Source organism: Phacochoerus africanus, chromosome 15, assembly GCF_016906955.1.
Source record: "Phacochoerus africanus isolate WHEZ1 chromosome 15, ROS_Pafr_v1, whole genome shotgun sequence".
NCBI classification, from domain to species: Eukaryota; Metazoa; Chordata; class Mammalia; order Artiodactyla; family Suidae; genus Phacochoerus; species Phacochoerus africanus.
The window spans coordinates 14,995,009-15,020,128 of record NC_062558.1 but is presented as its reverse complement, the minus strand read 5'-3'; the positions used below and the strand labels follow the sequence as shown (position 1 = coordinate 15,020,128).

The 25,120-nt window shown below is 48.6% G+C and overlaps 2 protein-coding genes across 4 annotated transcripts in view; both read right to left on the bottom strand.

Moving 5' to 3' along the window:
* Positions 1-608: 608 nt before the first annotated feature.
* On the bottom strand, positions 609-15,384 carry NEIL2 (nei like DNA glycosylase 2). Its single transcript, XM_047761999.1, has 5 exons — positions 15,275-15,384; positions 12,912-13,051; positions 6,747-7,087; positions 1,446-1,645; positions 609-1,285 (listed from the first exon to the last, which is right to left on the bottom strand). Exons 2-5 carry the CDS (start codon positions 13,047-13,049, stop codon positions 972-974), a joined length of 993 nt encoding a protein of 330 aa, XP_047617955.1. The 5' UTR covers positions 13,050-13,051; positions 15,275-15,384; the 3' UTR covers positions 609-971.
* A 7,993-nt stretch (positions 15,385-23,377) lies between these two features.
* The window catches only part of GATA4 (GATA binding protein 4), a 79,237-nt gene continuing 77,494 nt past the window's right edge, over positions 23,378-25,120 (bottom strand). For all 3 annotated transcript variants that reach the window (XM_047761566.1, XM_047761565.1, XM_047761567.1), the window contains exon 7: positions 23,378-25,057. In XM_047761566.1, coding sequence (XP_047617522.1) covers positions 24,875-25,057 — 183 coding nt within the window. In that variant the 3' untranslated portion in view covers positions 23,378-24,874. The remainder of the gene's footprint in view (positions 25,058-25,120) is intronic.

Here is a 25,120-nt window from a genome sequence, read left to right as displayed (position 1 = left end):
GACACAAAGTAACAAAGCTTTATTTTCACACCCTGGTTTCTTCCAGGTTTTGCTAACCACAGTGACTCCCGCACTGTTAGCACAACAGTGCTCACAAATACGTTTCCTTAAGGAGGAAACAGATAGCTTTTGTCTAGAGCCCAGTGGACACACCAGGGAGGTGGTAGCTCCCGGCACCCCCCAACCCCCATCTCCCCAGTCCTTCTCCTGGTGTCTCCATCCCACAGGAAAGGACCCAGACCCAGGCAGGAATCTGAACACTACTCTCTTGCTACCCCCTCCCCCTCCAGTCTCTCTCCTCTTGGGGAACGAAGAAGGATAATTCCTTCTCCTGGTTCTCCAATGAAAAACACCAGCCAATGCTTCAAAAAGAAAATGAAGGAGTTCCCTTGGTGGCTAACAAATCTGACCAGGAACCATGAGGTTGCGGGTTCGATCCCTGGCCTCCTTCAGTGGGTTAAGGATGCAGTGTTGCCGTGAGCTGTGGTGTAGGTTGCAGATGCAGCTCAGATTCCGTGTTGCTGTGGCTCTGGCGTAGGCTGGCGACTATAGCTCTGATTGGACCCCTAGCCTGGGAACCTCCGTATGCCGCGGGAGCGGCCCTAGAACATGCAAAAAGACAAAAAAAAAAAAAGAAAGAAAGAAAATGAAACACTTGCAATGCTGGGCACAGCTCTGTCTTCCACTGGCTCTCATATTCACTGTCGCTCTGTCATTTGGGGAGGTTGCTCCCTTAACTGCCATCAGGATTTGTCTCATCTTTCACAATGGTAGAGTTAGATAGGAAGAACTAACTAAAACTGGAAAAGAACAAAATCAAGCCTGTGGAAATTGCCTTAGACTTGACTCCAGTGAGATGGGCACCCCTAACTCCTCTACCCAGACCCCACCCCCGCCCTCCGTCCCTTTGGCAACACTCAGGTATCATGGTCCTCAGGGGCAAGGCTTGGTGAGGAAGGGGCCCGAGCTTCCTAGGGGGGCTGAACCTGCTCTGGCCCGGCAGCTGGCAACCTGGGCTGGCACTGGGGGCACCACCAGGTGAGCCTCTGTAAGCCCCCAGGGGGCCCCAGGGCCTCCTTCACCACCTGGTGCCCAGCGGGACACCGATCCTTCTGGTAGATCTGAGTATGCTGCTGTCTGCCCTGGAACTTGCCCTCAAGCCAGCCTGCACTGAAGGCCACCACGTGGTCCACAAGAGCCTCGAGGCGCAGAGCACCCAAGAGTGAGCCAGGGGTAAGGGGGTGGATCCCAGCTCTGAACAGGGCCTCGTTCTTAATGATGTTCCCTGGAAGAAAGCAGAGGAGGGACAAGGAAACAGAACACGTTCATGAGGAAGCCTGTCAGGAGACCAGGTGCCCAGGCTGTGGATCCCAGCCTCAAGCCTCCCAGCGAGGGCCTTTTCCACTAGGTTGCTCAGCAAGCTCACCCTCTGCCATGCCCCATACCTAAGCCTGAGAAGTATCTCTGGTCCAACAGCGTATAGCAGACGGGCTGGTCCCGGCCCAGAGCTTCCAGGGCCTGTCCTCGATGGAACTTTTCCGACAAGATGTCAGAGGCAGGACTGACCACTGGGGAAGAGCAGCTCCATGCCATCTGGCAGTTATAGAAGGCCAGGAAGCCGCCCCCGCCGAAGTGCAGGACCAGCCTGGGGACAGACAGGAGAGGTCACACATGCACACGGTTATGACAGTATCATCCATCACGCTGGCCCACAGCTCCACTCCACTCAGGATTAACCTGGGACAGCAAAGTTCCCAGAGGAGAACAGAGACGGCTCTGCCAGAAGGTAAATATCGCAGGGCTAAATGGAATAACTGAAAGAAAGCAGACACATCTCCCCTTTTTTCGGATCATAACAATACATGTTCGTGGAAAGACAAGCTGGGACGTAGAGAAAAGTCTCAGAGTTTCCTAGTAGCTCATCAGGTTAAGGGCCCGGCATTGTCACTGCTGTGTCATGGGTCATTGCCGCAGCATGGGTTTGACCCCTGGCCTGGGAACTTCCACATGCCGAGGGCATGGCGAAAAAAAAGTCTCAAGTTTGGGAGGTGTGTCTACCTGCACAAAACTGGGTTTGGGAGGAAGGAGATCAGAGGCATCTCTCCCAGTCCCAGGCAAGATGGACCAAGAAAAGACACACCCATACACCCTCCCACAGGATTCCTGAACTCCAGGGCAGCGGAGACACCCCGAGGTCCTCGCAAGCCTCCTCCGAAGGGAGATGCTCAGACCGCAGCTGGACTGTAAGATGCAGGCCTCTGCCCCAGGTGGTACCCTGTGTGAAAGTAAAGGGATACTTAGGAGGAAGAGGACTAGGAAATACACCTACACACAGTATCTGAGGAAAAACTCAAGGAAAAATACATTCCAGCAGAAGTGAAATCAGCAAGGATCTCAAGATGGGGGGAGGTGGGAAGGATGGACGTTAACATTTTTTGTGAGATCTGAGCGTCCGGTGGTCATGACAGTGCACCTGAGACCCGTGATCCAACTGTGAGGAAAGAACTCTCCACAGGAAAGGCATCTGTTTCAGTGTGTTTTAAATACTGATTCATTTAATTACCTATATCTAACAATTTAACAATCTGGAACTAAAATTTTAAACTATTTTAGCAAACATAGGCGATAAGATGGAAATGGCAGAAAAGCACAGAAGCAGAAATATTTCAAAGATCTCATCTTGGGGTGGGTAGGAAAGGAGAGTGAGCAAAACACCAATGTTAATAATAAGGGAAAAGATTATTAATTTAATGTTATTAAAATTTTGATAGTTATTAACTCAGGAATAAAAAGCAGGTATTGTTTAAAGATAAGATTATTGCCAACAGAATGAAGATGAATAGCAGTACTTCCAAATCAACAGGGGTTTAAAAAAAAAAAAAAGAGGGAGTTTCCATTGTGGCTCAGTGGGTTAAGAACTTGACTTATCTGTGAGGATGCAGGTTCAGTCCCCGGCCCCGCTCAGTGGGTTAAAGATCCAGCATTGCCATGAGCTGTGGTATAGGTCACAGACCCAGCTTGGATCCCCAGTTGCTGTGGCTGTGGCATAGGCTGGCAGCTGCAGCTCTGATTCAACCCCTAGCTTGGGATCTTCCATAAGCTGCAGATGAGGCCCTAAAAAGAAAAAAAGAAAAAAAAAAAAGGAAGGGGAGTTCCTGTCGTGGCACAGCAGAAACGAACCCGACTAGGACCATGAGGTTTTGGGTTCCATCCCTGGCCTTGCTCAGTGGGTTAAGGATCTGGTGTTGCCATGAGCTGTGGTGTAGGTCACAGATGTGGCTTGGATCTGATGTTGCTGTGGCTGTGGTACAGGCCGGCAGTTGTAGCTCCAATTGGACCCCTAGCCTGGGAACCTCCATATGCTGCGGGGGCAGCCCTAAAACCAAAAAACAAAAAAAAAAGGAAAAAAGAAACTTGATAAACTCAAGAAAAAAGAACACAAGGGACAATAAAATGGCAAATGGCAAAGAAAATCCAAATGCACAGTTCCCCTGTTTCAAAACAAATAGTTTCATTTGAGTTTAAAGAGACACAAAAGCCTGCTTTTTGCAGTTTATAAGAAACATACCTAAAATAAGTGAGAAAAAAAAGAAAAAAAAAACAAACAAAAAAACCAGACCTACAATTAAGGGGGAAAAAGACCAGGCCAGCCAACATGGAGTGGTACCATCAACACCAAGAGAAGCAGAGTTAGGGCTATAGGCAGAGAGAGGAGCCAGGATTGCTTAATGATGAAGCTGCAAAGAACACATGAGAGTCAAGACCCCGATGCCTGGGACCCAGGGCAGCAAAACACGAACCCCAAAAGACCTGGAATGACGAGGAGAAATTCTTTAAAACCACAGTCACCCTGGGGGACTTCAGTGTTCCTCTAAGTTTGATGTATTAAATTAACAAAAAACAAGCAAGAAGTGAGAAAATGTGAACTAGCAAAACAATAACCTCTTCTTCACATTTACAGAATGTTTTACCTTTTTTTTTTTTTTTGTCTTTTTGCCATTTCTTGGTCCACTCCTGCGGCATATGGAGGTTCCCAGGCTAGGGGTCGAATCAGAGCTGTAGCTGCCAGCCTGCGCCAGAGCCACAGCAACTCGGGATCCGAGCCGCGTCTGCAACCTACACCACAGCTCACGGCAATGCCGGATCGTTAACCCACTGAGCAAGGGCAGGGACCGAACCCGCAACCTCATGGTTCCTAGTCGGATTCGTTAACCACTGCGCCATGACGGGAACTCCTACTTTTTTATTTGATCTTTTTCAGAATGGTTTACTTTTTCTTTGTTTTTTTGTTGGTGGTGGTGGGTTTTTTTGTTTGTTTGTTTTGTTTTTTGTTTTTGCCACACCTGTGGCATGTGGTTCCCGGGCCAGGGATCAAACTTGACCCATAGTTAGAACCAAAGCCACAGTACTGACAGTGCTAATCCTTAGCCTGCTGAGCCACAAGGGAACTCCAGAATGGTTTATTATTTACTTATTTATTTTGTTTGTTTTTTGCTTTTTAGAGCCACACCTACGGCATATGGAAGTTCCCAGGCTAGGGGTTGAATCCGAGTTGCAGCTGTGGGCCTACACCATAGTCACAGCAATGCAGGATCTGGGCCGTGTCTGCAACCTACACCATGGCTCATGGCAATTCTGGATCCCTAACCAACTGAGCGAGGCAAGGGATCGAACTAGTCCTCATGGATACTAGTTGGGTTTGTTACTGCTGAGCCACAAGGGGAATGTCTGAATGTCGTCATTTATGTAGAAAAAATGTAAACCAAAGATCAACTATGCGTTTGGCTGCAAATCTTGACGCCAAAAGAAGAAAATTCACAGGCTGCCCTCCCGATCATAATCCAATAAAAAATTAAAACAAAACAAACACTCAAAGACTTGAAAAACTAGGAAATACTCTTCCATATGGATAGTACGTGAAACTATTATTTATTACTTATTTGAAAGACCAACAAAGTAGACAAAACTTGGGCAAACCTAATAAAAAAAAAAAAGGAATGCAGGTGGGGTTAGCAAAATATACAACATGGAATGAGGGCATAACTTGACAAGAAGAGATTTAAAAGATAAGTGCATGCTATGTGTTCACTCTGTGACAATAAATTTGAAAACCTGGAGACTAGCCTTGTTCGTGGAACCACTTTCCAATCCCCTGGCTGGTGACTGGGTTGGGAATCAGCCCAAGCACCCAACTTCAGGCCAGGAGAGGTTCACGGGGTTTCAGCAGAAGCTCTCCTTGCTCATCTGAATGTCTACAAACCACCCTCTCCCTTGAGTGGATATAAGGCCTGGAACTGTAACAGAGTCTCCTGCTGCTCGTCTGAGGACAAAACCAACAAGGGGGAAAGTGCAAAGACAGGAGAATCACAAGAACACCTCAGGGGTTGGGGCACTGACCCTCTGCACAGTTGAAAATTCACGCATATAACAGACAGTCAGCCCTCCGCATCCACTATTCCGTATCCACAGTCCTGCATCCACAGATTCAACCAACCTGAGTGGATCGGGTAGCACTGTAATAATTACTACTGAAAAAGCTCTGTGTAGTTGACCCATGCAGTTCAAACCTGAGCTGTTTGAGGGTCAGCTGTACGTGAGTCAAAAAATTTCCTCACCATTTAAGCCAGTCTCAGTAATCGCCAGGCCAAAGCCTCCTACTGGCCTTATGTTACACCATAAACAATGACTATCATTCTGATCATTAAAAAAACAATTATTTTTGTTTTTCCAAAACATTTTTTCCAAAAATTAATAACATTTTACCTTATTGTTAACACTGGTGTTTTGCTCACTCTCCTCTCCCATAATTATATGGGAGTTCCCGCTGTGATACAACAGGATCAGTGGCATCTCTGTAGCTGCAGGTTCAATTCCTGGCTTAGGACAGTGGGTTAAAGGATCTAGCGTTGCCACAGCTGCAGTGTAGGTCGCAGCCGTGGCTTGGATCTAATACCTGGCTCCGGGAACTCCACATGCCACAGGGCAGCCTAAAAAGAAAAAAAAAAAACAAAAAAAACAGCAACAACAGAAAAACACAATTATGAAACTTTAAAAAACAGGAAAGTAGGATGACTTTAGGGTAGAAGGGGGCCTTCTCTAGCAAGAAGAGAAAACATAAGGGCTATCAAGAAAAACACTGACCACTGAGTACATAAAAATTAAAAATCCTAAATGCCAAAAAGCCACAAACACCATCAAAGGACATAGACAGGCTCGAAACAACACTGGCACCACACCCTACAAAGGCTAACACACAAGATCCAAGAGCCCCGAAAACTGACCAAAAAAAAAAAAAAAACGCACACACAACCCCTGGCCACCACAGGAACATTCATTCTCTCTGCCTAGCAAAGACCCCTCTGGGAATCTACACCGAGGAAATAATCCTGAATGGGGATAGAGGTTCCCGCACTATCCAACACTGATTAAGATCGGAGCTAATTCTATCCCTCAATTCAGAGAGCACTTGTCAAGCCATGAAATGTTAAGAAGCCTCCCACCCTCAAGGGTTGTGTTTGCTGGGAAAGTTCTCCCTGCTCTTAAGCCGCCAGGTTGTCCCCATCCTTCACTGGGTGCCAGCCCCTGGCTACTTGTCATCATGGTGGACGGAGAAGCATCTTCTCTCTTCCCAACAGCGGGCTGCTGGACACCCCCGGGAGTGTGCCCGCAGAGCATGGCCAAGGCCTGCATGGGGCAACCCTGTAGAGTGGCAGTCACAGCCCACAGCCTGCCCAAACATGCCTTACCTGGGAATGGGGTCCTTCCAGTCACCCTTCTTGTTGGCTTTCTTCGCTCGGGAGAACTCGTTCACCCAAACGCTGCCAAACAAACCAAAGCTGACCTGCAGCCACCTCTCAGCACCTCCAGCGGGGCTGTCTCCCCCCACGCACTGGGGGGGACCCTCGTCTCCACTCGGGACTACATGGGCTCCTCCCGCAGACTGTGAGGGCAAGTCAGAGACTTCCTGGTGATGCCTGGCCTCTTTTGTGTGCTCTTCGTCGTGCAGAGGCTCTGACAGTGGGCTGCTACGGGGACACACGATTTCTTCATCGGGATCAAATCTCAGGAATAATTTCTTTCCATGGACCTAGAAACAAGTGAACACGATCTAATGCCTTGCTATGGACTCACCTGTGTCCTCCCCAAATGCACATGGTGACAGCTACCCTCAATGTGATGGTATCTGGTGGTGGGCCTCTAGGAGGTGATGAGGTCATGAGGGTGGAGCCTTTGTGAGTGGGATTAGTGCCCTCATAAAAGAGACCCCTCTGGGGGCTCTCTGGCCCCTTTCTCCACAGGGCGAGCACAGCGGAAAGTTGGCCATCTGTGAACCAGGAGGTGAGTTCATCAGACACTCACTCAGTCTGCTGGCATCTTGACCTTGGACTTCCCAGCCTCTAGAACCATGAGAAACAAATTTCTGTTGTTTATAAGCCCTCTGGTCTACGGTACTCTGTTACAGCAGCCCAAACGGACCGAGGTGGTCTTAGACACCCAGAAAGGGGGCCACCGAAGAGATGTGTGTAGATGTTTATCCTAATGCAAATGTCTCCCCTGTTGTCTCTTCAACGAAGCTTTCCCAAGTGGGGTATCTGGGACTTGCCTTCTGCTTTTGCTCCAGTGGTTTGGGCACTTAGCACATGGTTTGCAAAGTGATTGGAGGCAAGCGGAAGAATTAGATCAACTAAGAAATGCTCATGTCAGCTGCAGGGTCACCCTAGAATTCCCCAGGGGAAATGCTCCCAATTTTTTCATGATTAGCTTAGAAATACTGATTATCATTCTTGTATTCAATTCATAATACTTTTTCTTTGTTAGAAAGAAAATGCCTATGTGCATTTTCCCACACAATCTGAGAGCAGCTAAAGACAACACACTGCAAAATTTTGCACCTCTCACCATCCCCCTGAAATTGGATTTGATAGAAGGAATGGCCACAAGAGACCTCACAATAAAAAACTATAACAAGGAGTTCCCTGGTGGTGAAGTGGGTTCAGGATCCTGCATTATCACTGCAGTGGATCCAGTCACTGTTAAGGCTCAGGTTCAGTCCCTGGCCTGGGAACATTCACATGCCTTGGGCATGGCCAAAAAGAAAAACAAGCAAACAGACAAAGAATATAAAAATAAAATATTTTCAATAGAAGAAAATGAAAACAGAAAATGTGTATAATATGTGTAAAAGAATGTTCCAGGAGTTCCCCCTGTGGTGCACTGGGATTGGTGGCATTTCCTCAGCGCCAAGATGCAGGTTCAATCCCCAGCCTGGCAGTGGGTTAAAGGATCCAGCGTTGCCACAGTTGCAGCATAGGTCCAAACAGCACAGCTGGTCCCTGGCCTAGGAATTCCATAAGCCTCAGGGTGATAAAAAAAAAAGTTCCAGCTGCTGTATATATATTTTTTTAAGCTTTTGTCACTTTATTGTTATTAACCAGTGAATGTTATCCAAAATTATAGATGTAGCTGTAACTTAACTGTACAACACAAAATTATTCTAATGGTAAAAGCCTGTTGTGTGTTGTCTTTCTATAGTTTAAGTCTAAGTATGTAATGTGTATATGGCCAGATTTCAAGATAAACCTGTTCTGCATGACCCAGAACTCAGGCAGGTCAAACCAAAACATCTGGCATTAATAATGGAAATGCCTATGCTATTCCTGACCACCAAAGGTACATACTTGAAGACCTCAGTTCTGACACGATTCCAATTTGTCAATTATTATAAAAATTAACAACTGCAGCAGTTAAGAACCCAACTGCAGCAGCATGAGGTGAAGCTGCATCTCATATTCAATCCCTGGCCTGGGGAATTTCCACATGCAGTGGGAACATACTCAGTGAAAGAAGCCAGACAGGAGTACCCATTGTGGCTCAGTGGAAACGAATCTGACTGGTATCCCCGAGGACACAGGTTCAGTCCCTGGCCTCACTCAGTGGGTTAAGGATCCAGCATTGCAGTGAGCTATGGTGGAGGTCACAGTCATGGCTTGGATCTGGCATTGCTGTGGCTGTGGCGTAGGCCAGTGGCTACAGCTCCAATTCGACCCCTAGCCTGGGAACCTCCATATGTCCCGGGTGCAGCCCTAAACAGACATAAAAAGCCAGACACACAAAGACACATATTGTATGACTCCATGTATGTGAAATGCCTACCCCCACCCCCGCAAAGTCAAATCTGTCTGATAGAAAATAGATTCTTGGTTGCTTAGGGCTGGAGATGGAAGGCTGGGGTGAAATGGGGAGTGGCTGCTAATGGGCACAAGGTTTCTTTGAGCGGGGGCGAGGGGGGATGAAGAAAATGTTCTGAAATTGATTACAGTGAGGGTTGCACAGCTCTGTGAGGATACTAAACCACTGGACTGTACACTTTAAATGGGTGAACTGTTTGTGATGTGAACTCAGTGGGTTAAGGATCCGCAATGCTGGATCCTTAACCCACTGAGTGAGGCCATGGACTAAACCTGTCTCCTTGGGGATACCAGTCAGATTTGTTTTCACTGAGCCACAACGGGAACTCAATCAAGCTGTACGTGTTTATTTATTTTTAGATAGATGTGTTTTCTCATTTACTTTTTTATTTTCTTTTGCTTTTTAGGGCTGAATGTGCAGCATATGGAAGTTTCCAGGCTAGGGGTTGAATCACTGCTGCAGCTGCTGGCCTACACCACAGCCACAGCTTGCCGCAACACCAGAGCCTTAACCCACTGAGGGAAGCCAGGGATCAAACCCTCATTCTCACGGAGACGAGATCGGGTTCTTAACCTGCTGAACTACAACAGGAACTCCATATATTTTTTTTAACTGGAGGGCTGGTATAAAGTATCAGTGGGGTTTGATCTCCAGATCTCCCACCCACCCAAACGAGGACAGGACAGAAATATTACCAGGGGACAAGGGTTCAGTATTTACCCCACGACACACACCCTTTCTGGAGTGTGTGCTCTGCCAAATGAGAGGGGAAAACGAAAAGAGAAGATGACATGGGACCAGATGTAGAGAGACTGCTGGCTGCCTCCCAATAGTCCCGTGTCCCCTCTTCCCTGATGAACAAACTTCCTGACTTATGGAGACGTCAATATACTCAGCTAAAATCTGTGTCTCCTAGCCTCCCTTACAGACGGGGAAGCCAGTGCTTGTATAGGACTGGTCCAATGTGGTTTCTGGAAAAGCTCTTCAAAATGGGCGAACCAAGGGAGTTCCCATTATGGTTAAGAACCTGACTAGTATTGGTGAGGATGTGGGTTCACTCCCTGGCCTTGCTCATGGGTTAAAGAATCCGGTGTTGCCGTGAGCTATGGCATAGGTTGCAGTCTCGGATGAGATCTGGCCTTGCTGTGGCTGTGGTGTAGGCTGGCTGCTGCAGCTCCAATTCGACCCCTAGTCTGGGAGCCTCCATATGCCGCAGGTGTGGCCATAAAAAGACAAAAAGAAAAGAAAAAAAAAATGGGTGAACCAGTTTCCAGCTCTCTTCTGCCCTTTCTTCCTGCCTGGAATGCAGATGTAATAATAGCTGGAATCCAGCTGCCATGTTATCATCATGAGAGTGAGGGAAGGGAGAGAAGGAGCTTGGTCCCCAGAGATTCCATGTCGTTCCCACACAGCCTCAGACTGCCTCCTCTGGACTTCCCATTATGGGAAGGGGAAAAAAAAAACTGACTTGTATAAGCCACTCTTCTGAGTAATTAAACACAATTCTTGATACAGAAACCGGAGCGCTAACAAGGAAGGAGTTAAGAGATATGTCAGCTAAACAGCTGGTACAGAATGGAGTCAATCTTTCTCCACCTCAGCAGTCTACCCTGCTCATTCCATCTTCATTTTTGGGTCTGTAACTGCTTCTCAAACCTGAAATGCCCTTTCTTCATTTTTTTTTTTTTTTGGTTGCACCCACAGCATGCAGTGGGTGCAGTTCCCAGGCCATGGATCAAACCCAAGACACAGCTATAACCAGAGCCACTGCAGTGATGCTGGATCCTTAAACTGCTAGGCACAAGGGAACTCCACCTTTCTTCTCCTTTTGATCCATCAAATTCCTGCATCCTTCAAGGTCCACCTGAAGACCCACCTCCTTCATGAAGGCTTTTCCTTCCGGCCACAGGCCCTCTTCTATGTCACAAACCTCACTGGGGCCTTAATCACATGTTCCCCTCCCCCACTTGTTACTTAACAGCTTCCCCTGTATGGACACAGGTCTAACCTTCCAAATTCAAGTCTCAGATCCTGAGGGTAGGGACCCACAGACAGAGAGGCACAGAGACAGGAGCCCAATGATGTGGACCCCCATGCCAGGCAGTTCCCCAAGGCCACTGCCTGCAGGCTCTGGGCTCCCAACAGTAGAGCCCCCTGCCTTGGTTTACTGGGAAACCAGTCCCCAGTTCCATCTCAAGTCTCTCTTGCCTCACATTCTTCTGTCCCTTCAGCTATTTGGTAAATATTTTCTGCAAGCCAGCTCTGTGAAGGCAGATGCTGAGATCCAGGCTTCTGGGATACAGAGATGAAGGGACACAATCCTGCCCCCCAAAACCTTGGAGCACAGTCTAGACAAAGAAGCCAGATGCTGGAGTTCCCGCTGTGGCACGGTGGGTTAAGAACCTGATGCAGCAGCTTTGGTCACTGTAGAGGTAAGGGTTTGATCCCCAGCACGGTACTGTGGGTTAAAGGATCTGGTGTTGCAGCAGCTGCAGCTCAAATTCAATCCCTAGCCCAGGAACTTCCACATGCCACAGCTTAGACTAACTGTTCCCCCTCCCTGAGCCCCACCTCCAAATGCAGGAAACTAGAGGTATGTGTGTGTGTGTCCCTTAGCTCTTAGGAGCACCCAGCTAAAAAGCAGGAGAGCTCACCATTTTGTCTACAGCCAGTTACCCTAAGTCTTCTAAGTGCTGGGCACTTAGGTGCTAGAATACAACTGATGAGGTCTCAGCCCCTGCCCTGTTTGTCTCCACTCAACAGGCAGGACAAATTGAGTAATCAGAGTCGATTACAGGAGGATGTACAGGGTGCCCTGGAAACACAGCAGAGTCTCTCCCCCAACCTAGAGCAGGCAGGGCAGGATTCTCAAGGGATATGATAGCAAGGCCGGATCCAGAAGGAGACAGGAATTACCACGGTAACACAAGGGGAGAAAAGTGGGGTGGATTCGGGAGAAAAAGAAGGATCGGCCCACACAAGTGAGCAGACTATGTGAGGGGTTCCAGATTGTTCCACATGACTGTAAGGGAGATCCAGGGCAGGGTAAGCAGCAGGCCATAGAGAGAGGCATGACCACAAGGTGCCCTGTGAGCCCCTTGGAGAATTCTGATCTATGCTCCTGGCAAAGATGAGCTGGGCTAGAACTGCAGTTAGAAGGCTGTGCTCTTTCCTCACCTGCTTGCTGGCTCCACAGAATTAAACATGGTTCTCTAAACAAAGGTGCACATCAGAGTCAGCTGAAGTCACCAGAATCTCCAGCTCAGGCCACTGATGCTCACCTGAGGCTGAGAAACATCAGAAGAGATGCTGTGGAGTTCCCGTCGTGGCGCAGTGGTTAACGAATCCGACTAGGAACCATGAGGTTGCGGGTTCGGTCCCTGCCCTTGCTCAGTGGGTTAACGATCCGGTGTTGCCGTGAGCTGTGGTGTAGGTTGCAGATGCGGCTCGGATCCCGAGTTGCTGTGGCTCTGGCGTAGGCCAGTGGCTACAGCTCCGATTCGACCCCTAGCCTGGGAACCTCCATATGCCGCGGGAGCGGCCCAAAGAAATAGCAAAAAGACAAAAAAAAAAAAAAAAAGAGAGAGATGCTGTGTGGAGTCTCAGCATGGTTGCCTCAGGCTGGAGGGAGTAGAGAGCATGGAAAGGTCTGGAGATAAACTTAGGGGAGGATGTGCCAATGGAGCCGGCCCCTCAGGGTGAGGTGCAGATGAGGAACTTACCTGGGCGTCCTGGAGCCACAGCAACTGAAGGCCAGCAGGGTTTAGCTTCTTACTGCTGCCCCCTGTCTTGACCACCTGCTGCCCCACAAAGGGGGAGACCAGATGGTGAAACCTCCTCACAGATGGCCCCTCTGGCATCCCTGCGGGCAGAGGTGGGAGAGGAAGCCACTGACTGAGCCACCGACTGAGCCGCGTTATCTCTAGCCTTTCTAACATGGGCCAAGCACTGAACTTTCAAGCTGCTATTTTTTTGCCACCAACTTTAAGAGCAAATACGGCCCCAAAGGGAATGTGGTTAGAGATGGAGGTGTCAGATGAAAGCACCAACAGTGTGCCAGGAATCACACCGCACACGTCCTCAGCTTCCATCCTATGGCAGCCTGAATGGGAGCTGGCCCTTTGGACTTTAGGCCTGGGCTATGGTCCTAACTCATCTCCAGGTTTTTTCTTTCTTTTCTTTCTTTCTTTCTTTTTTTTTTTTTTGTCTTTTTGTCTTTTTGCCATTTCCTGGGCCGCTCCGGTGGCATATGGAGGTTCCCAGGCTAGGGGTCGAATCAGAGTTGTAGACACCAGCCTATGCCAGAGCCACAGCAACACGGGATCCGAGCCAAGTCTGCAACCTACACCACAGCTCGTGGCAACATCAGGTCCTTAACCCACTGAGAAAGGCCAGGGATTGAATCTGCAACCTCATGGTTCCTAGTCAGATTTGTTAACCACTGCGCCACGATGGGAACTCCATCTCCAGGTTTTTTCTATCCTCTTCCTTCTGCCTCCCCAAAACAATCATTCCAGCCCACAGATGCTGCTTTATCTCCTGCTTTCAGGGAGAGAAGGATTTAAAGGCACACTGACAAAGATGTGGATCCAGCCCCACCAGGACCACCCCATTAGAGGGACTGCTGTGTCTGTGATGACAATGCAGAGCTCAGAATCACAGCAAGTGCAGTCCAAGATCATGTCTGGTCAGAACAGGGAGAGGCCACATCCAGCTTAACTATAGCAAACTATCCCTGGGAGTTCCCGTTGTGGATCAGCAGGTTAAGGACCAGAGGTTGTCTCTGTGAGGATGTAGGTTTGATCCCTGGTTTCACTCAGTGGGTTAAGGATCTGGCACTGCCCCAAGCTGCAGCATAGGCCACAGAGCCGGTGAAGGCTCCAGCTGTAAAGCTCCTAGCTACAGCTCCCAATCGACCCTTGGCCTGGGAACTTCCATGTGCAGCTATAAAAAGAAAAAATAGAGAAAGAAGTAACTGAGAAACAGCTGGGCTTCCATTTTAATGTGATGTAAGGGTATCTGTGACTCCCATCTCTCCCCGCCCCAAATCATCCAAGCTCACTGGGAGCTCATATATGAGGCAGTCTGAGTGGTCTGCCCCCAGCTTCTAGGACAGAGAAGGCATCCCCCCACCCTTACCTATTTATCCACCTGCAAAAGACTGCAAGTTATCATGGAAACCCAAAGAACTAATCAGTTTCCTGGCATGGTGGTAGCTACCTGCATTTCATCAATTCTTGAAAACATTTAAAAAATCTCTCAAAGGGGGGGTGCCTCTTACAATCCATGGTTTCTCATAGTTTGATTAGCAGCACATCCTATAATACATATTTTTAATTTGATGGTGCCCTAGTCTCGCTAAATGTGCTATTTCACACCTTCAAGACCCTGGAGAGACCCTACTAACCAAACTTCAGGGCTATAGGGAGATTGGCCACACTGCGGCTAAGCTGAACCTCAACCAGCAACGTGTGCTGGTCCTCTCCAACCGAGGAAGCTTCTGGAATAGCTCTGATCCTTAAAAACCTTTTGACACAAGGGCATGTTTCTTTTAGGTTTATTCATGGAGATGGAAAACTGGGCAGGGAACTGCCTCTACCGAATCCTTAAAATATCCGAACCGTAAGGGACACAGATTCGATAAGGTCACCCCGCTACCTTCGAGCCCCTCCCCCCAGCGGTTAACCGCAAGAGGCTAATTAAGGGGCTGCCTAGCGACCGCGCTAAAAGGAGAGGAGCGGGCGTCCCCTTTTCTCAGGACATCATTCACTGCCTGGGGAGGGTCTAAAAGCATCTTCCCAGGGTGCGGGGCGGGCTGGTTGCAGAACCCGGATTGCTCCGGGGAGAAATGCTAAAAAAGTAGTTAACAGCCAAAAAGAAAGATAAATTCAGGTTTCCATAAAAGACGCTTCTAAAAGGTTCGGTAACTGAGTTTTCACGCCGGTAATAAAGTGACGAGGGTAAATCTTGGGAAAGCCCTGCATTTCCGGCGGGGGACCCGTCACCGCCGAGGACGCGCCGCACCGCTCCCTACCCACCAGCGCAGGTAGCGCGACGCCGCGTGGGAGCTCGCAGCAGGACTCACCGGCTCCTGGGCCGTGGACCCTTAGACCCCAGCAACCGTGAGGCCTGCAAGCACCGCAGAGGACCCGGCGCCCGGCTTGAGCGCAGGCTCCGCCCCCGGGGGTGGGCACGGGGCTTTATTGGAAGGGAGCGGGGCTCCATCCGGAGGTGGGGCGTGCGTAACTCGAGGTTCCTCCCTCGGGGTGGGGCATATAGGGGCTCCGCCCCCAGGCGAGGAGGGGGCTCTGTCCTGGTGGGGACAGGGAGTGGTGGTGAGGGCGGGGCGAGGTGGGCCGTTCCTCCCCTAAGGGGGTCGCTGGATGCTGGGCAGTTGCCGAGGGTGGGGAGTGTGTCTGAGCAGACGTAGGGAAGAAACAAACCGCCCTTGGAAAGGTTATTGTCTTATACGAAGATAGACTGCTATAGAGAAAATTAAGTTGTTAAACAAGACAACTTTGGGTGGTCAGGCAAAGGAAAGCCTTTTGGTTGGTTTTGCCGGGCCTCCAATCCTAGCGAGGTAATTGCGAAAAGGAAACAAGTTGTCAAGAAATTTTCATAAAGTTTTTCAAGGGTGGGTTTTTTTAAAATTTTATATTATTTGAATATTATTATTTAAATTTTTACCGTAAACAAATTTTGTTTTAAAAGCAATATTTGGGGAATTGCCTGGTGGCTCAGCGGTGTAAGGACCTGGCATTGTCACTGCTGAGGCAGTTGGGGCCCTGGTTCTATTCCTAACCGGGAACTTCTGCATGTCCTGGGTGCTGCCAAAAAAAAAAAAATCGATATTAAACTTCATCGTGTTATTATGGAAATATTACAAAGCAGGGATTCTCAAACTTTAATGTGCATATGAATCACCTGGGAGTCTTTTTTGTTTGTTTTTTTGTTTTGTTTTTCTTTTTAGGGCTGCACCTGCCACATATGAAAGTTCCCTGGCCAGGGGTCAAGTTGGAGCTACAGCTGCTGGTCTCTGCCACAAACATATCTGCAACCTATACTGCAGCTTGTGGGAACGCCGGATCCTTAACCCACTGTTTGAGGCCAGGGATCGAACCTGAATCTTCATGGATACTGTGTCAGGTTCTTAACCTGCTGAGCCACAATGAGAACTCCTTAATCGTGTTTAAATGCAGATTCTGACTCTGGTGTGTAGAGGGCCCAAGATTTTCCTTTTCAACAAGCTCCCAGGAGATGCTGTGGCTGCTGGTGGTCCAGGGACACAGGTGGGATAGCAAGGACTTGGGGCACTGTACTTGGCAGTTGGTGAGCACTTAATAATTACTCTTTGAATGAGTGGTTAAATTAGATATTAGATAATGAAACCCATAAACTATAAAGTGCTATGCAAATGCATGTAGTCACCACTCTATGACAATAAAGTTGCAGAATCTGCGTGGAAAATGGCAAACTCCCAGAAGAGCAACTCTACAGAAGAGCAGCAAAGAGCATTGTTCCTGCATTGGACTATCGGGGTCTAAATCCTCCCACTCAGGAGGCAGACCTTGGGCAAGTAACTTTTCTGTACCTCAGTTTCTTCATCTATAAAATGGAATGAAAGGACCACCTCACTAGGCTGTGGTGGGATTTACTGAGATGCTTCACGTGAATCTCGGTGCTGGACCTGGCATAAAGCAATAGCTCAATGTGTTTTAGTTATTATTAGTGGCCTCCCAGCCTAGGGGAAACCCAAAGCCCACAGGAGCCTGGGCCTCCACACTATGGGGGTCAATGCCCAGTTTTCTAAGGGGGCCATGGAGTCAGTTCCTCCACCTGTGTGCCCTTGACTTCTCCAGGGTTCAAGTTATAATGCACATGAAAATCAATTCAAATTCAGCCACTCCAAAGACAGCAAGAAAGGAAGTGAAGGAGAGAAGCAATAGTATGTGGTGAGGAATCAAACTGCCAAGAGCTTGGGGTCCTGAACTACATGGAGGGGGCTTCCTGTGTCTCTAGAGGCACCTGGGGAGCACAAAGAGTGTGAGTGGGGCTCCCGGATCTATTCTAGTTGCTTCCTCATTTAGGCAGGTGACTGGATGGTAAGCCCTATTTCCCAGTGGTTCTAGGACCTTATTTCATCATATCAAAATTGGAGAATTTGAAACAAGGATTTCCCCCCAACTTCTAGAAAGATGTTGAAAGACTTCATCTTGGAGTGGGATCTAGACCAGGGTTGTGTGCAGTTTCCATCTTTTAGGTTTTTATTCTCTGGGGGAGGCAGGGTAGGGTGTAAAAGCCCAGATTCTGGAGTCAAACAGACATAGATGAATCCTGGTTCTGCCTGTACTAGTTCTGTGACCTTCCATGATCTATTTAAAATCCGTGGGCTGTATCTTCTTTGTGTGCAAAAGGTGGTTGTGAGGATACAGGGAATGTTTTACATGGATATATAAAGCTACTAGTGCCTCTAAGGTGCAGTACTGCTCAGTTAGTGGCAGGTAACATTTTAGCAGAGTTTCTGGGCTGATCTCAGATTGAAAGCTTGAAAAAAATCAAGCTGTTCCATTCCGGATGCCACAAGGGAGAGAATGCTAGCGCCCTCACATGGTGAGCGCATTAACTGCAAGGTCTGTACCTTTATGCCAATCCCAGCCTCCCAAGTGAATGTGTCCCGGCTCAGTAAGCACTCTCTTCTTCATGCAAACTCTGTGGCCTTGGAAGGGGTCCACGGACGATGGTGGGACAAGAGGGTTTGGACCAGGTGGTCTCTGAGAGCCTTCATGATCTCTAAGTGAGTCAGGCACCGTCTCCTAATCCAGGCATCCTTTTCCTAGCAGAGTTCTTTCATTTCCATTCGACCCTCCCAGGCCAGCTCCTTGAAGGAGCCCTCAACAAAGCACCCCAAATCCTTGGCAGATTGTGCCCTGTAACCCCTCCTCTCCCCCTGTACTCCCATAGAACCAACTCACACCCTCCTGTAAAGAAGGGGCTACCAGGAACTCCTAAACCCTGTCCTTGTGGGAACAGCTAGATCTTAGGCAGAACCTCCTGGGGGGCCCAGAGCAGCTATTGTGGCCTTGACAACTGCCCTGGGCGGTGTGTGTGGGGGGGTGGGTTTCCACTGCTTGACCTCTTAGCTAAGCCTCAAGTTTTGCCCTGGGCCCAGCCTGTCCTACCAACTGCCAGGACACCCTAGAAGGAGCTGACCTGGTCAGTTTGGCCAGCACAGCCCAGGACTAAACCAGAGCCTGTGTGCAGGAGCTCTTAGCCTGGGGTATAGGGAGAAGTTTCCAGAATTCATAGAATCCCTACAATTGTGAGTGGTGTACAGAATCTCAGGCTCTCTGTACTGTTCTGGAAAGGTGGTCACAGCATTCATTATACTTTCAGAGAGGTCTGTGACTGCAAAAATTTAAAAAACAAAACAAACAAACAAAAAAAACAAAAACACTGCTTCCAATTGCAGAAATGACTTACTTCAAGCATTCTCTATGCAGGACCCCATCCCAGTCCCATAATCTGCAGCACACAGCTGGAGAGCGCAGCAAGGCACACAGAAACTGCAGCTTGCTGTCCTCTGCAGTGTGGCTGCCTCAGAGGACCTGAAAATGTTTCCCATCACTTTTTTTTTTCCCTTTCTTGTTTGCTTTTTATGGCCACAGCTGTGGCTAGGGATTAAATCAGAGCTGCAGCATCAGGCCTACACCACTGCCCCAGCCACACTGGATCCAAGCCACAAGTGTGACCTATGCTACAGCTTGCAGCAATGCTGGATCCTTAAGCCACTAAATGAGGGCAGGAATTGAACCTGTATCCTCACAGAGACTATACTGGGTTCTTAATCCACTGAGCCACAATGGGAACTCCTCCCATCACTTCTCTTTCCTTTGCTGGGATCAGCTTTCAGACCCTACAAACTGTTCTTCAATAGCTTTTCACTCTTGGCAAATTTCTATTCTTTGAAGGGTCATATAGCATTAAGACTGGTGACAAAAATGGATCAAGTGACGCAATTCTATTTGGCGCCTCCATCTTCTGCTTGTGGTTGAGAAGTGGTGAGCTTGGTTTCCCTTAGGCTGATCTGAGTAGGTCTGGAGAGCCTCTAAGGGGAGTTCCAATACACATTCTTGCAGTGACAGCATCATTGGAGTGAGTAGTTTTCAAGGAGGCTACTTTGAGAAGCAGAGCTCATTTGGATGAATAGCTTCTGAAACATTTTAAAACCTCATTCTTTGGGTCACACTAAAGCTGCAGTTTTCTTCTTGGAGAACATCAGTCTGGAGTCTCTAGAGTGAGGCTCTGCAAATCTCGAGGCCCTGAGGTTTCCTCTGTACCAACAAGAGTAGGTGACCCAGAGGCAGAGAGATGAACCACTTTGCTCAATGGGTCATTTCAGAGTTGCTGATCCAGGTTTGAATTCAGTGTGACCCTGGGGAAGAATTTTTTCATGTCTTTTCCAGACCATCCTTGCAGCGTGACAACACCCACAAGGGAAGGGGACCTGTGCTCTTGGGCGACACCAGATATGGAAAGAATAACTTCAGGTTATTTCTGCTCTCGACTGCTTTGAGCTTGAGAGGAATTTAAAGATCCCCTCCTCCCGAACATTTGCAGGTGAAGAGCAGTTTGGTGAACTTCCCAAGTCACACAGCTGGATGCTGGCTGGCCAAACCTAGACTAGAATTTTGAGACCTATTTCTGGCTCTTTCTGGTGGGCTCCTCCCTTCATTTCTGAGGATGCAAAAGTACGGGTGGATATGGATATAGAATCTGTCCCAGGAAGCAGTGGTCCCTTTCTAGAGCCCCTGGGACCCAGAGAGTCACCCAGTAGGACCCCATGAGCCATTTCAAAATAGTCAAAAAGCCTGAAGGTAACAATCCATCTAGTAGCCATAGAAAGACTGCATAGCAATCTAAATAAGATGTCTTTGCCTTGGATGGGAACTATCAGCTTAGTGTTATTGTCCATCTGGTAGTGTCAGCAGAGGTGAGCGGTTACACTTTCATTCTTTTTCCGATTAAAGTTTAATTTATATGTGGTTATGTTTTTGATCTCTAAAAATGAGGAAGAGTCCCAATAATCATGTAAACAAAACAAGTTCAAAACATGGGCACTGGAGGGGTGGATGGGGTAAGAGGACACTTGGCTGTGGTCAGGCTGGAAGCCACACTAAGGACATCTGCAAGGATGTGGCAGGGGGGTGGGGGTGGGGTGGGACAGAAAACTTATGAAAGTGTTCCCAACCCACAGCACTACAGCCACTCTGTATGGGATTCTTTGAATAGCAAAGCAATGACTTTACATTGCAAAGCATTGGTAGCCAACGTCACTTACTACTTTGGGCAGCAGGGTCCTGGTCCAAAGCCCATTTAGGATTCTTTTATTTCAGTTGTACCACCTTGTCCCCTAGCCCAGCCCCAAAGTCTTAGATAATCAAGAACCCTAGAAATAATGAATATTTTCAATGTTTTTATTTTCATGAGTTCTAGAAGAACAGAGGAAGAATAAGTCTAAATGCTTTACATCTCTAGTTACAACCCATGTTCATTTGAATAAATCTATCTTAAAGAAGAGGTGGCACAAGAGACTACAATACCTTCATTGTAAGAGGGGTCTACTAGTATTGTTTACTAGTATTGAACTTGATCTGAATTAACTCCTGGCAATCAGAGATTCATGGATTTAAAAACTGCCACTGTCCCGTGATGTGAACTGCATCTGGTTAAAAACCTGTAGGGTCACGTTTATTTCTCAGGTGGCGCAGTGTTCCTACAGCCATGGGACACAAGGCAGTCACTGTGGAGCAGAGAGGATGGAGTGTGTGTGAAGGGATGGGAGGCCTCATTGATCAGCCTTCACTCCAGAGGAGAAGCGCCCTCTTTGGGTCTGTCTGAAGACCGCCAGGCCTGTCCCTTCTATTCCTGCAGCCCAAGACCACCACTGGCTTTTTGTGATTCCACTCTTCCTGTTAACCCAGAGCATAGATGTGTGGGTGCCCCTTTCTGTAAAAATAAACCCACCGTCTCCCAGGCTTCAGCCAGAAGAGTGAGCTGGCCATGCACAGACCAACAGAAAACTGGATATGGAGAAACTAGGCTTAATGCTGTCTTTGCTTAGAGCATTTAGTTCTCCTGGTTATTCAAAGTTTTTGCAAATGCCACTGCTGCAGCTACTTGCAATGGAGGTAAAAAATCACATTTGAGCCAGGGTGGCAGAGAGCAGCAGCGCTGCCCAGGAGCGGAAGAGAGGCTCAATAACTGAACAGATAGCAAGTGTCCAGAGCTCTCAGGTGCATGGATTCCACTTGCCAGTCTAAACCTGGAAGCCCTGGGGCTGGTCCTTGGCGACAGGAAGAAACACATTTATGTGGTTAAGGGGTGGTGCCATGTTTGTGGTCTAGCTTCAAGCAAGATATAGTTTCCAACTATATTAAACAACTGAAAACTCATCACCTCCACTCCAAAAGGGGCTTTCCAAGTGGCTATTTCTTGTGCACTAACATCCAAATCAGTAAGTTCTGAGTGCTTGGAAGGGAGGCATCAAATAACCCCCAGCCCAGCTCCATCTGGTGCATGTTCAGTGAATATAAACTTATTTTCACCATTGTCAACCCAAGCCACAACATAATCATTGCTAAATCTGCTACTACTCACCCCCTAAAGTCATCCAAAAGTCAAATATTAAGGATTAATGCTCTTGACTATTAAAAATGATTTGACCTGTGATTCAAAATCCTTGTCATAGCAAGAGGTAAGCCTGAAAGGGAACGTGAAGGATTTCTGAGCCTGAACACACCTGCACGTTGGCCACTGCATTCACCACATTAGGCCAGAGATTTATTCTAATGACACCATTCTTGCTAGTTCACCTCCCAGCCCCACCTCTCCATCCTTCCTCCAGCCACTTCCCAACCATCTCAGTACGGCATCCTTTTGAATATCCCGATTGGTAGCAACTTGACCTCCTCTGAGGATACATTTGAATTAGAAAAGCAACCAAGTCTGGTGAGCAAGGAGGCTGGGATCAAGCTGGATTTTGCCATCTGAGGTGAAAGACAAGTTATGGCTATATAAGGAATGAAGTCAATCTTCCGGTACAGTGTGTGTGTGTGTACATACCACATTAGGCCAGACATTTATTCTAATGACACCATCCTTGCTAGCCATTCCTAAGGAACAAAAATGTTTTCAGCAAAGACTTCATCATCAGAAAACATGTATTCCCCAAGGCCAACATAAATCTTGGTAGGTTTTATTTTTCTTTTTGAATCTCTTTTGTTACTCTTAGTTGCTAGAATTATCGGTTACTCATCCTTCTTGATGGTAGCTGCGTTGAATAGGTTTGGCTATTTCTTAGCCACTTTAAAGCCTTTTATGATTTTACACAGAAGAGTGGTTATTATAGGTTTTTTTTCCCTTCTGCATTCGAAAATAAAAAGGGTGTTGTGAAAGGTCAAAGGCCACAGTTGCCCCCTGGGTTTGGCATAGGCCAGATGAGAGGCAGGAAGCTACTGCCAGTAATTCTGAGTGGGGATGACCTTGCTTGTCTGGGTCCCATTCCACACGCCTTAGGACCACTCCCCCCAGCCCCAGCCCACTTTTAAGATAAGGCAACTAAGCAGTTCTGTAGCCTAAGGAAGTGAGGACAAAATGGACATAGGGTAAGTTTTCACCTCTTTTCCCACTGGGGTGGGGTACTACCCGGCCTTCTAGCCGCTTGTTTGGATCAAACCCTAAAGGAGATGATGGCGGGACCAGTCTGCATGACTCTCCAGTGCACATCTTATCCAGGTGGGCAGGAGAGACCACTGCTCTGAAGCTCTGCCTCATGCTCCAGCCACTGGTGTCCCCAAGGGGAGCTCTAAAAGTGCACCCCTTTGTTGGGTGGCAACTTCTGGGCCACAGGAACTTTAAAGGCTGGTCCAATCCTCTCCTAGGAAACCAAACCTAGAGGTTACCTGTCAAGGTCACACACTAGTCAGTACCAGGACTGGGATGTGTGTCTTTGTCACTAGCCCCCATCACACATGGAGGAAGTCTGGGCTAAGTGCCAATAGGAATGGAGAAGTGATTCAGATGCAGCCTGGAGCAGCTTGGCAAAGGGCCCTCAGTGGCTCAGGACTACCTTGCAAAGAGCAGCAGCCAACCTCCCAGGAAAAGACCTCAGAGGGAGGAGGAGAAAAGGCAGAGGAATACAGATAAATTTATTAGTTAAATACTGATTTTACAGCCATTTCACCTTAAGACAATGTTAGCAGGTTTGTGGGTTAGGGACAGTATATGAGGGGGGCTTTCACAGAAGAAAGCAATGTAAATGATGATTAAAACAGAACCTGGGTTTAAAGATACTCTGCTACAGCCGGGAGGATTTGGGTAGGGGCTGGGTGTTTGGAGTAGCACAGAGGAAAGCCAGGCAGCTACACTCGGTTGGCAACCAGGACGCAGAAGCGAGCGTCTTCATGAGCCCAGCGTTGAGAGTAGAAACAGCAACTTGGAGAGGAGGCCAATTCCCAAGCTGTGAGGATAGGACCCACCCTCGGGGTCTCCTCTCATTCTCATCTTTCTTCCATGAGTTGTGCTGTGTTCATGTGAATTTATGCTGAAAACTCCAGGACAAAAGATTTCTGCTGAAGGTAGGCCTGGGTGCAGGGGCTGCAGCCTGCTGCCTGCACTATAGACAAGTCTCCACCAAAGGAGGGCGCATCCTCAAGATCCAAGCTGAAAACCCCGCCCCTGCACAGGAGGCCCAGCCCAGGGGAAGGTCCACTGCATATCCTCTCCAGAAGGATCTCAAGTCTTAGATGAATGCTACTCAAACTGGCTTTAGCAGCAGAACCTTTTTTGTTCTCACTCCAGACCCCCAGGGCTGATGGGGTAGAAGAAGGGCTGGGAGCGGGGAGGCTTGGGGGGGCTTCCGTTTGGCTGAAGGGCCGAACTCCTGTTTTGCCAGGGAGAGACATGTTCAAGCTGTAGGCAGAGCTGACCACTGAGAGCAGTGGAGCGATTTTAGCCACGGAAGGAACTTGCAAGGAGGTGAGGTTGCCAGGCTGCGGAAGCCACTCTGTGGTGGGAAAGAGGGCCCCTTCCTCCATCTCCTCACTGAGTGTCCGGTAACACTGGCCCTACCACCGGCAGGTTTGGAGTCAAGATTCAGTATTAGAGGTGCGGGGTGTGCCGAGCCCGAGGAGGAGTGTTGGGCCAGGGCAGGAGCCTCCCAGAGGCCCACGCATCCAAACGCTTGTCAGAGAGGTGCCCTGATTCAGGCCGGAGCGGGGCCCAGGACCCTGTGCCCTGTGCCCTGTGCCCTGCGCCTGCTCTCAGATCCCAGGGGTGGGGAAGACCACCAGCTTGGGCACTGCACTGGAAAGTCAAGGGAGAAGGCCCTCTCCTCTCCCGGCCAGGGGCAGAAAACGAGAAAGAAGTCTCCACCTCAGTGGAAAGGCCTAAGGTGAGCTCCCAGCAAAGGGGGGCAGGGAGGCACTCTCCAGTCCCCCAGCTTTAAAAGTATCCCATAAAGTCCAGCACCCACTCCCCTAACCAAATCATCGACTTCAAGTTTCTTCCCGGTTGTCTGGAGTCAGGCCCAGACAGAGCAGGCTAGCCCCCGGGAGCTCAGAGCCTCCTCTTGGCTGTCCTCCGAGTCCCAAGTCCATGCAGGAATCTGAGAGGGAAGGAGGTGACATTATGCAGTGATTATGTCCCCATGACTGTCAGCCAGGGCCAGGCTGTTCCAAGGGTCCTGCTTAGAGCTGGCCTGCGGTGACTGGCTGACCGAAGATGCGTAGCCTTGCGGGGAGAGCTTCAGGGCCGAGAGGACCGGGTGGATGGAGGGCCCGTGGCCAGACATGGCACTAACTGAGAAGGTCTGAAAGTGAAAAGTATAAGAAGCATCACTGGAGGGGCTCAGTCGGGGGTCTGAGCTGGAGAG

Coding starts and splice junctions, on each gene's coding strand:
- NEIL2 (XM_047761999.1), bottom strand. CDS start 13,049: ATGCCAGAGGGGCCATCTGTGAGGAGGTTTCACCATCTGGTCTCCCCC. Junction 1,646..6,746: donor TGGAAGGACCCCATTCCCAG/GTAAGGCATGTT, acceptor GTCTGTCCCCAG/GCTGGTCCTGCACTTCGGCG. Junction 1,286..1,445: donor GAGATACTTCTCAGGCTTAG/GTATGGGGCATG, acceptor GCTTTCTTCCAG/GGAACATCATTAAGAACGAG.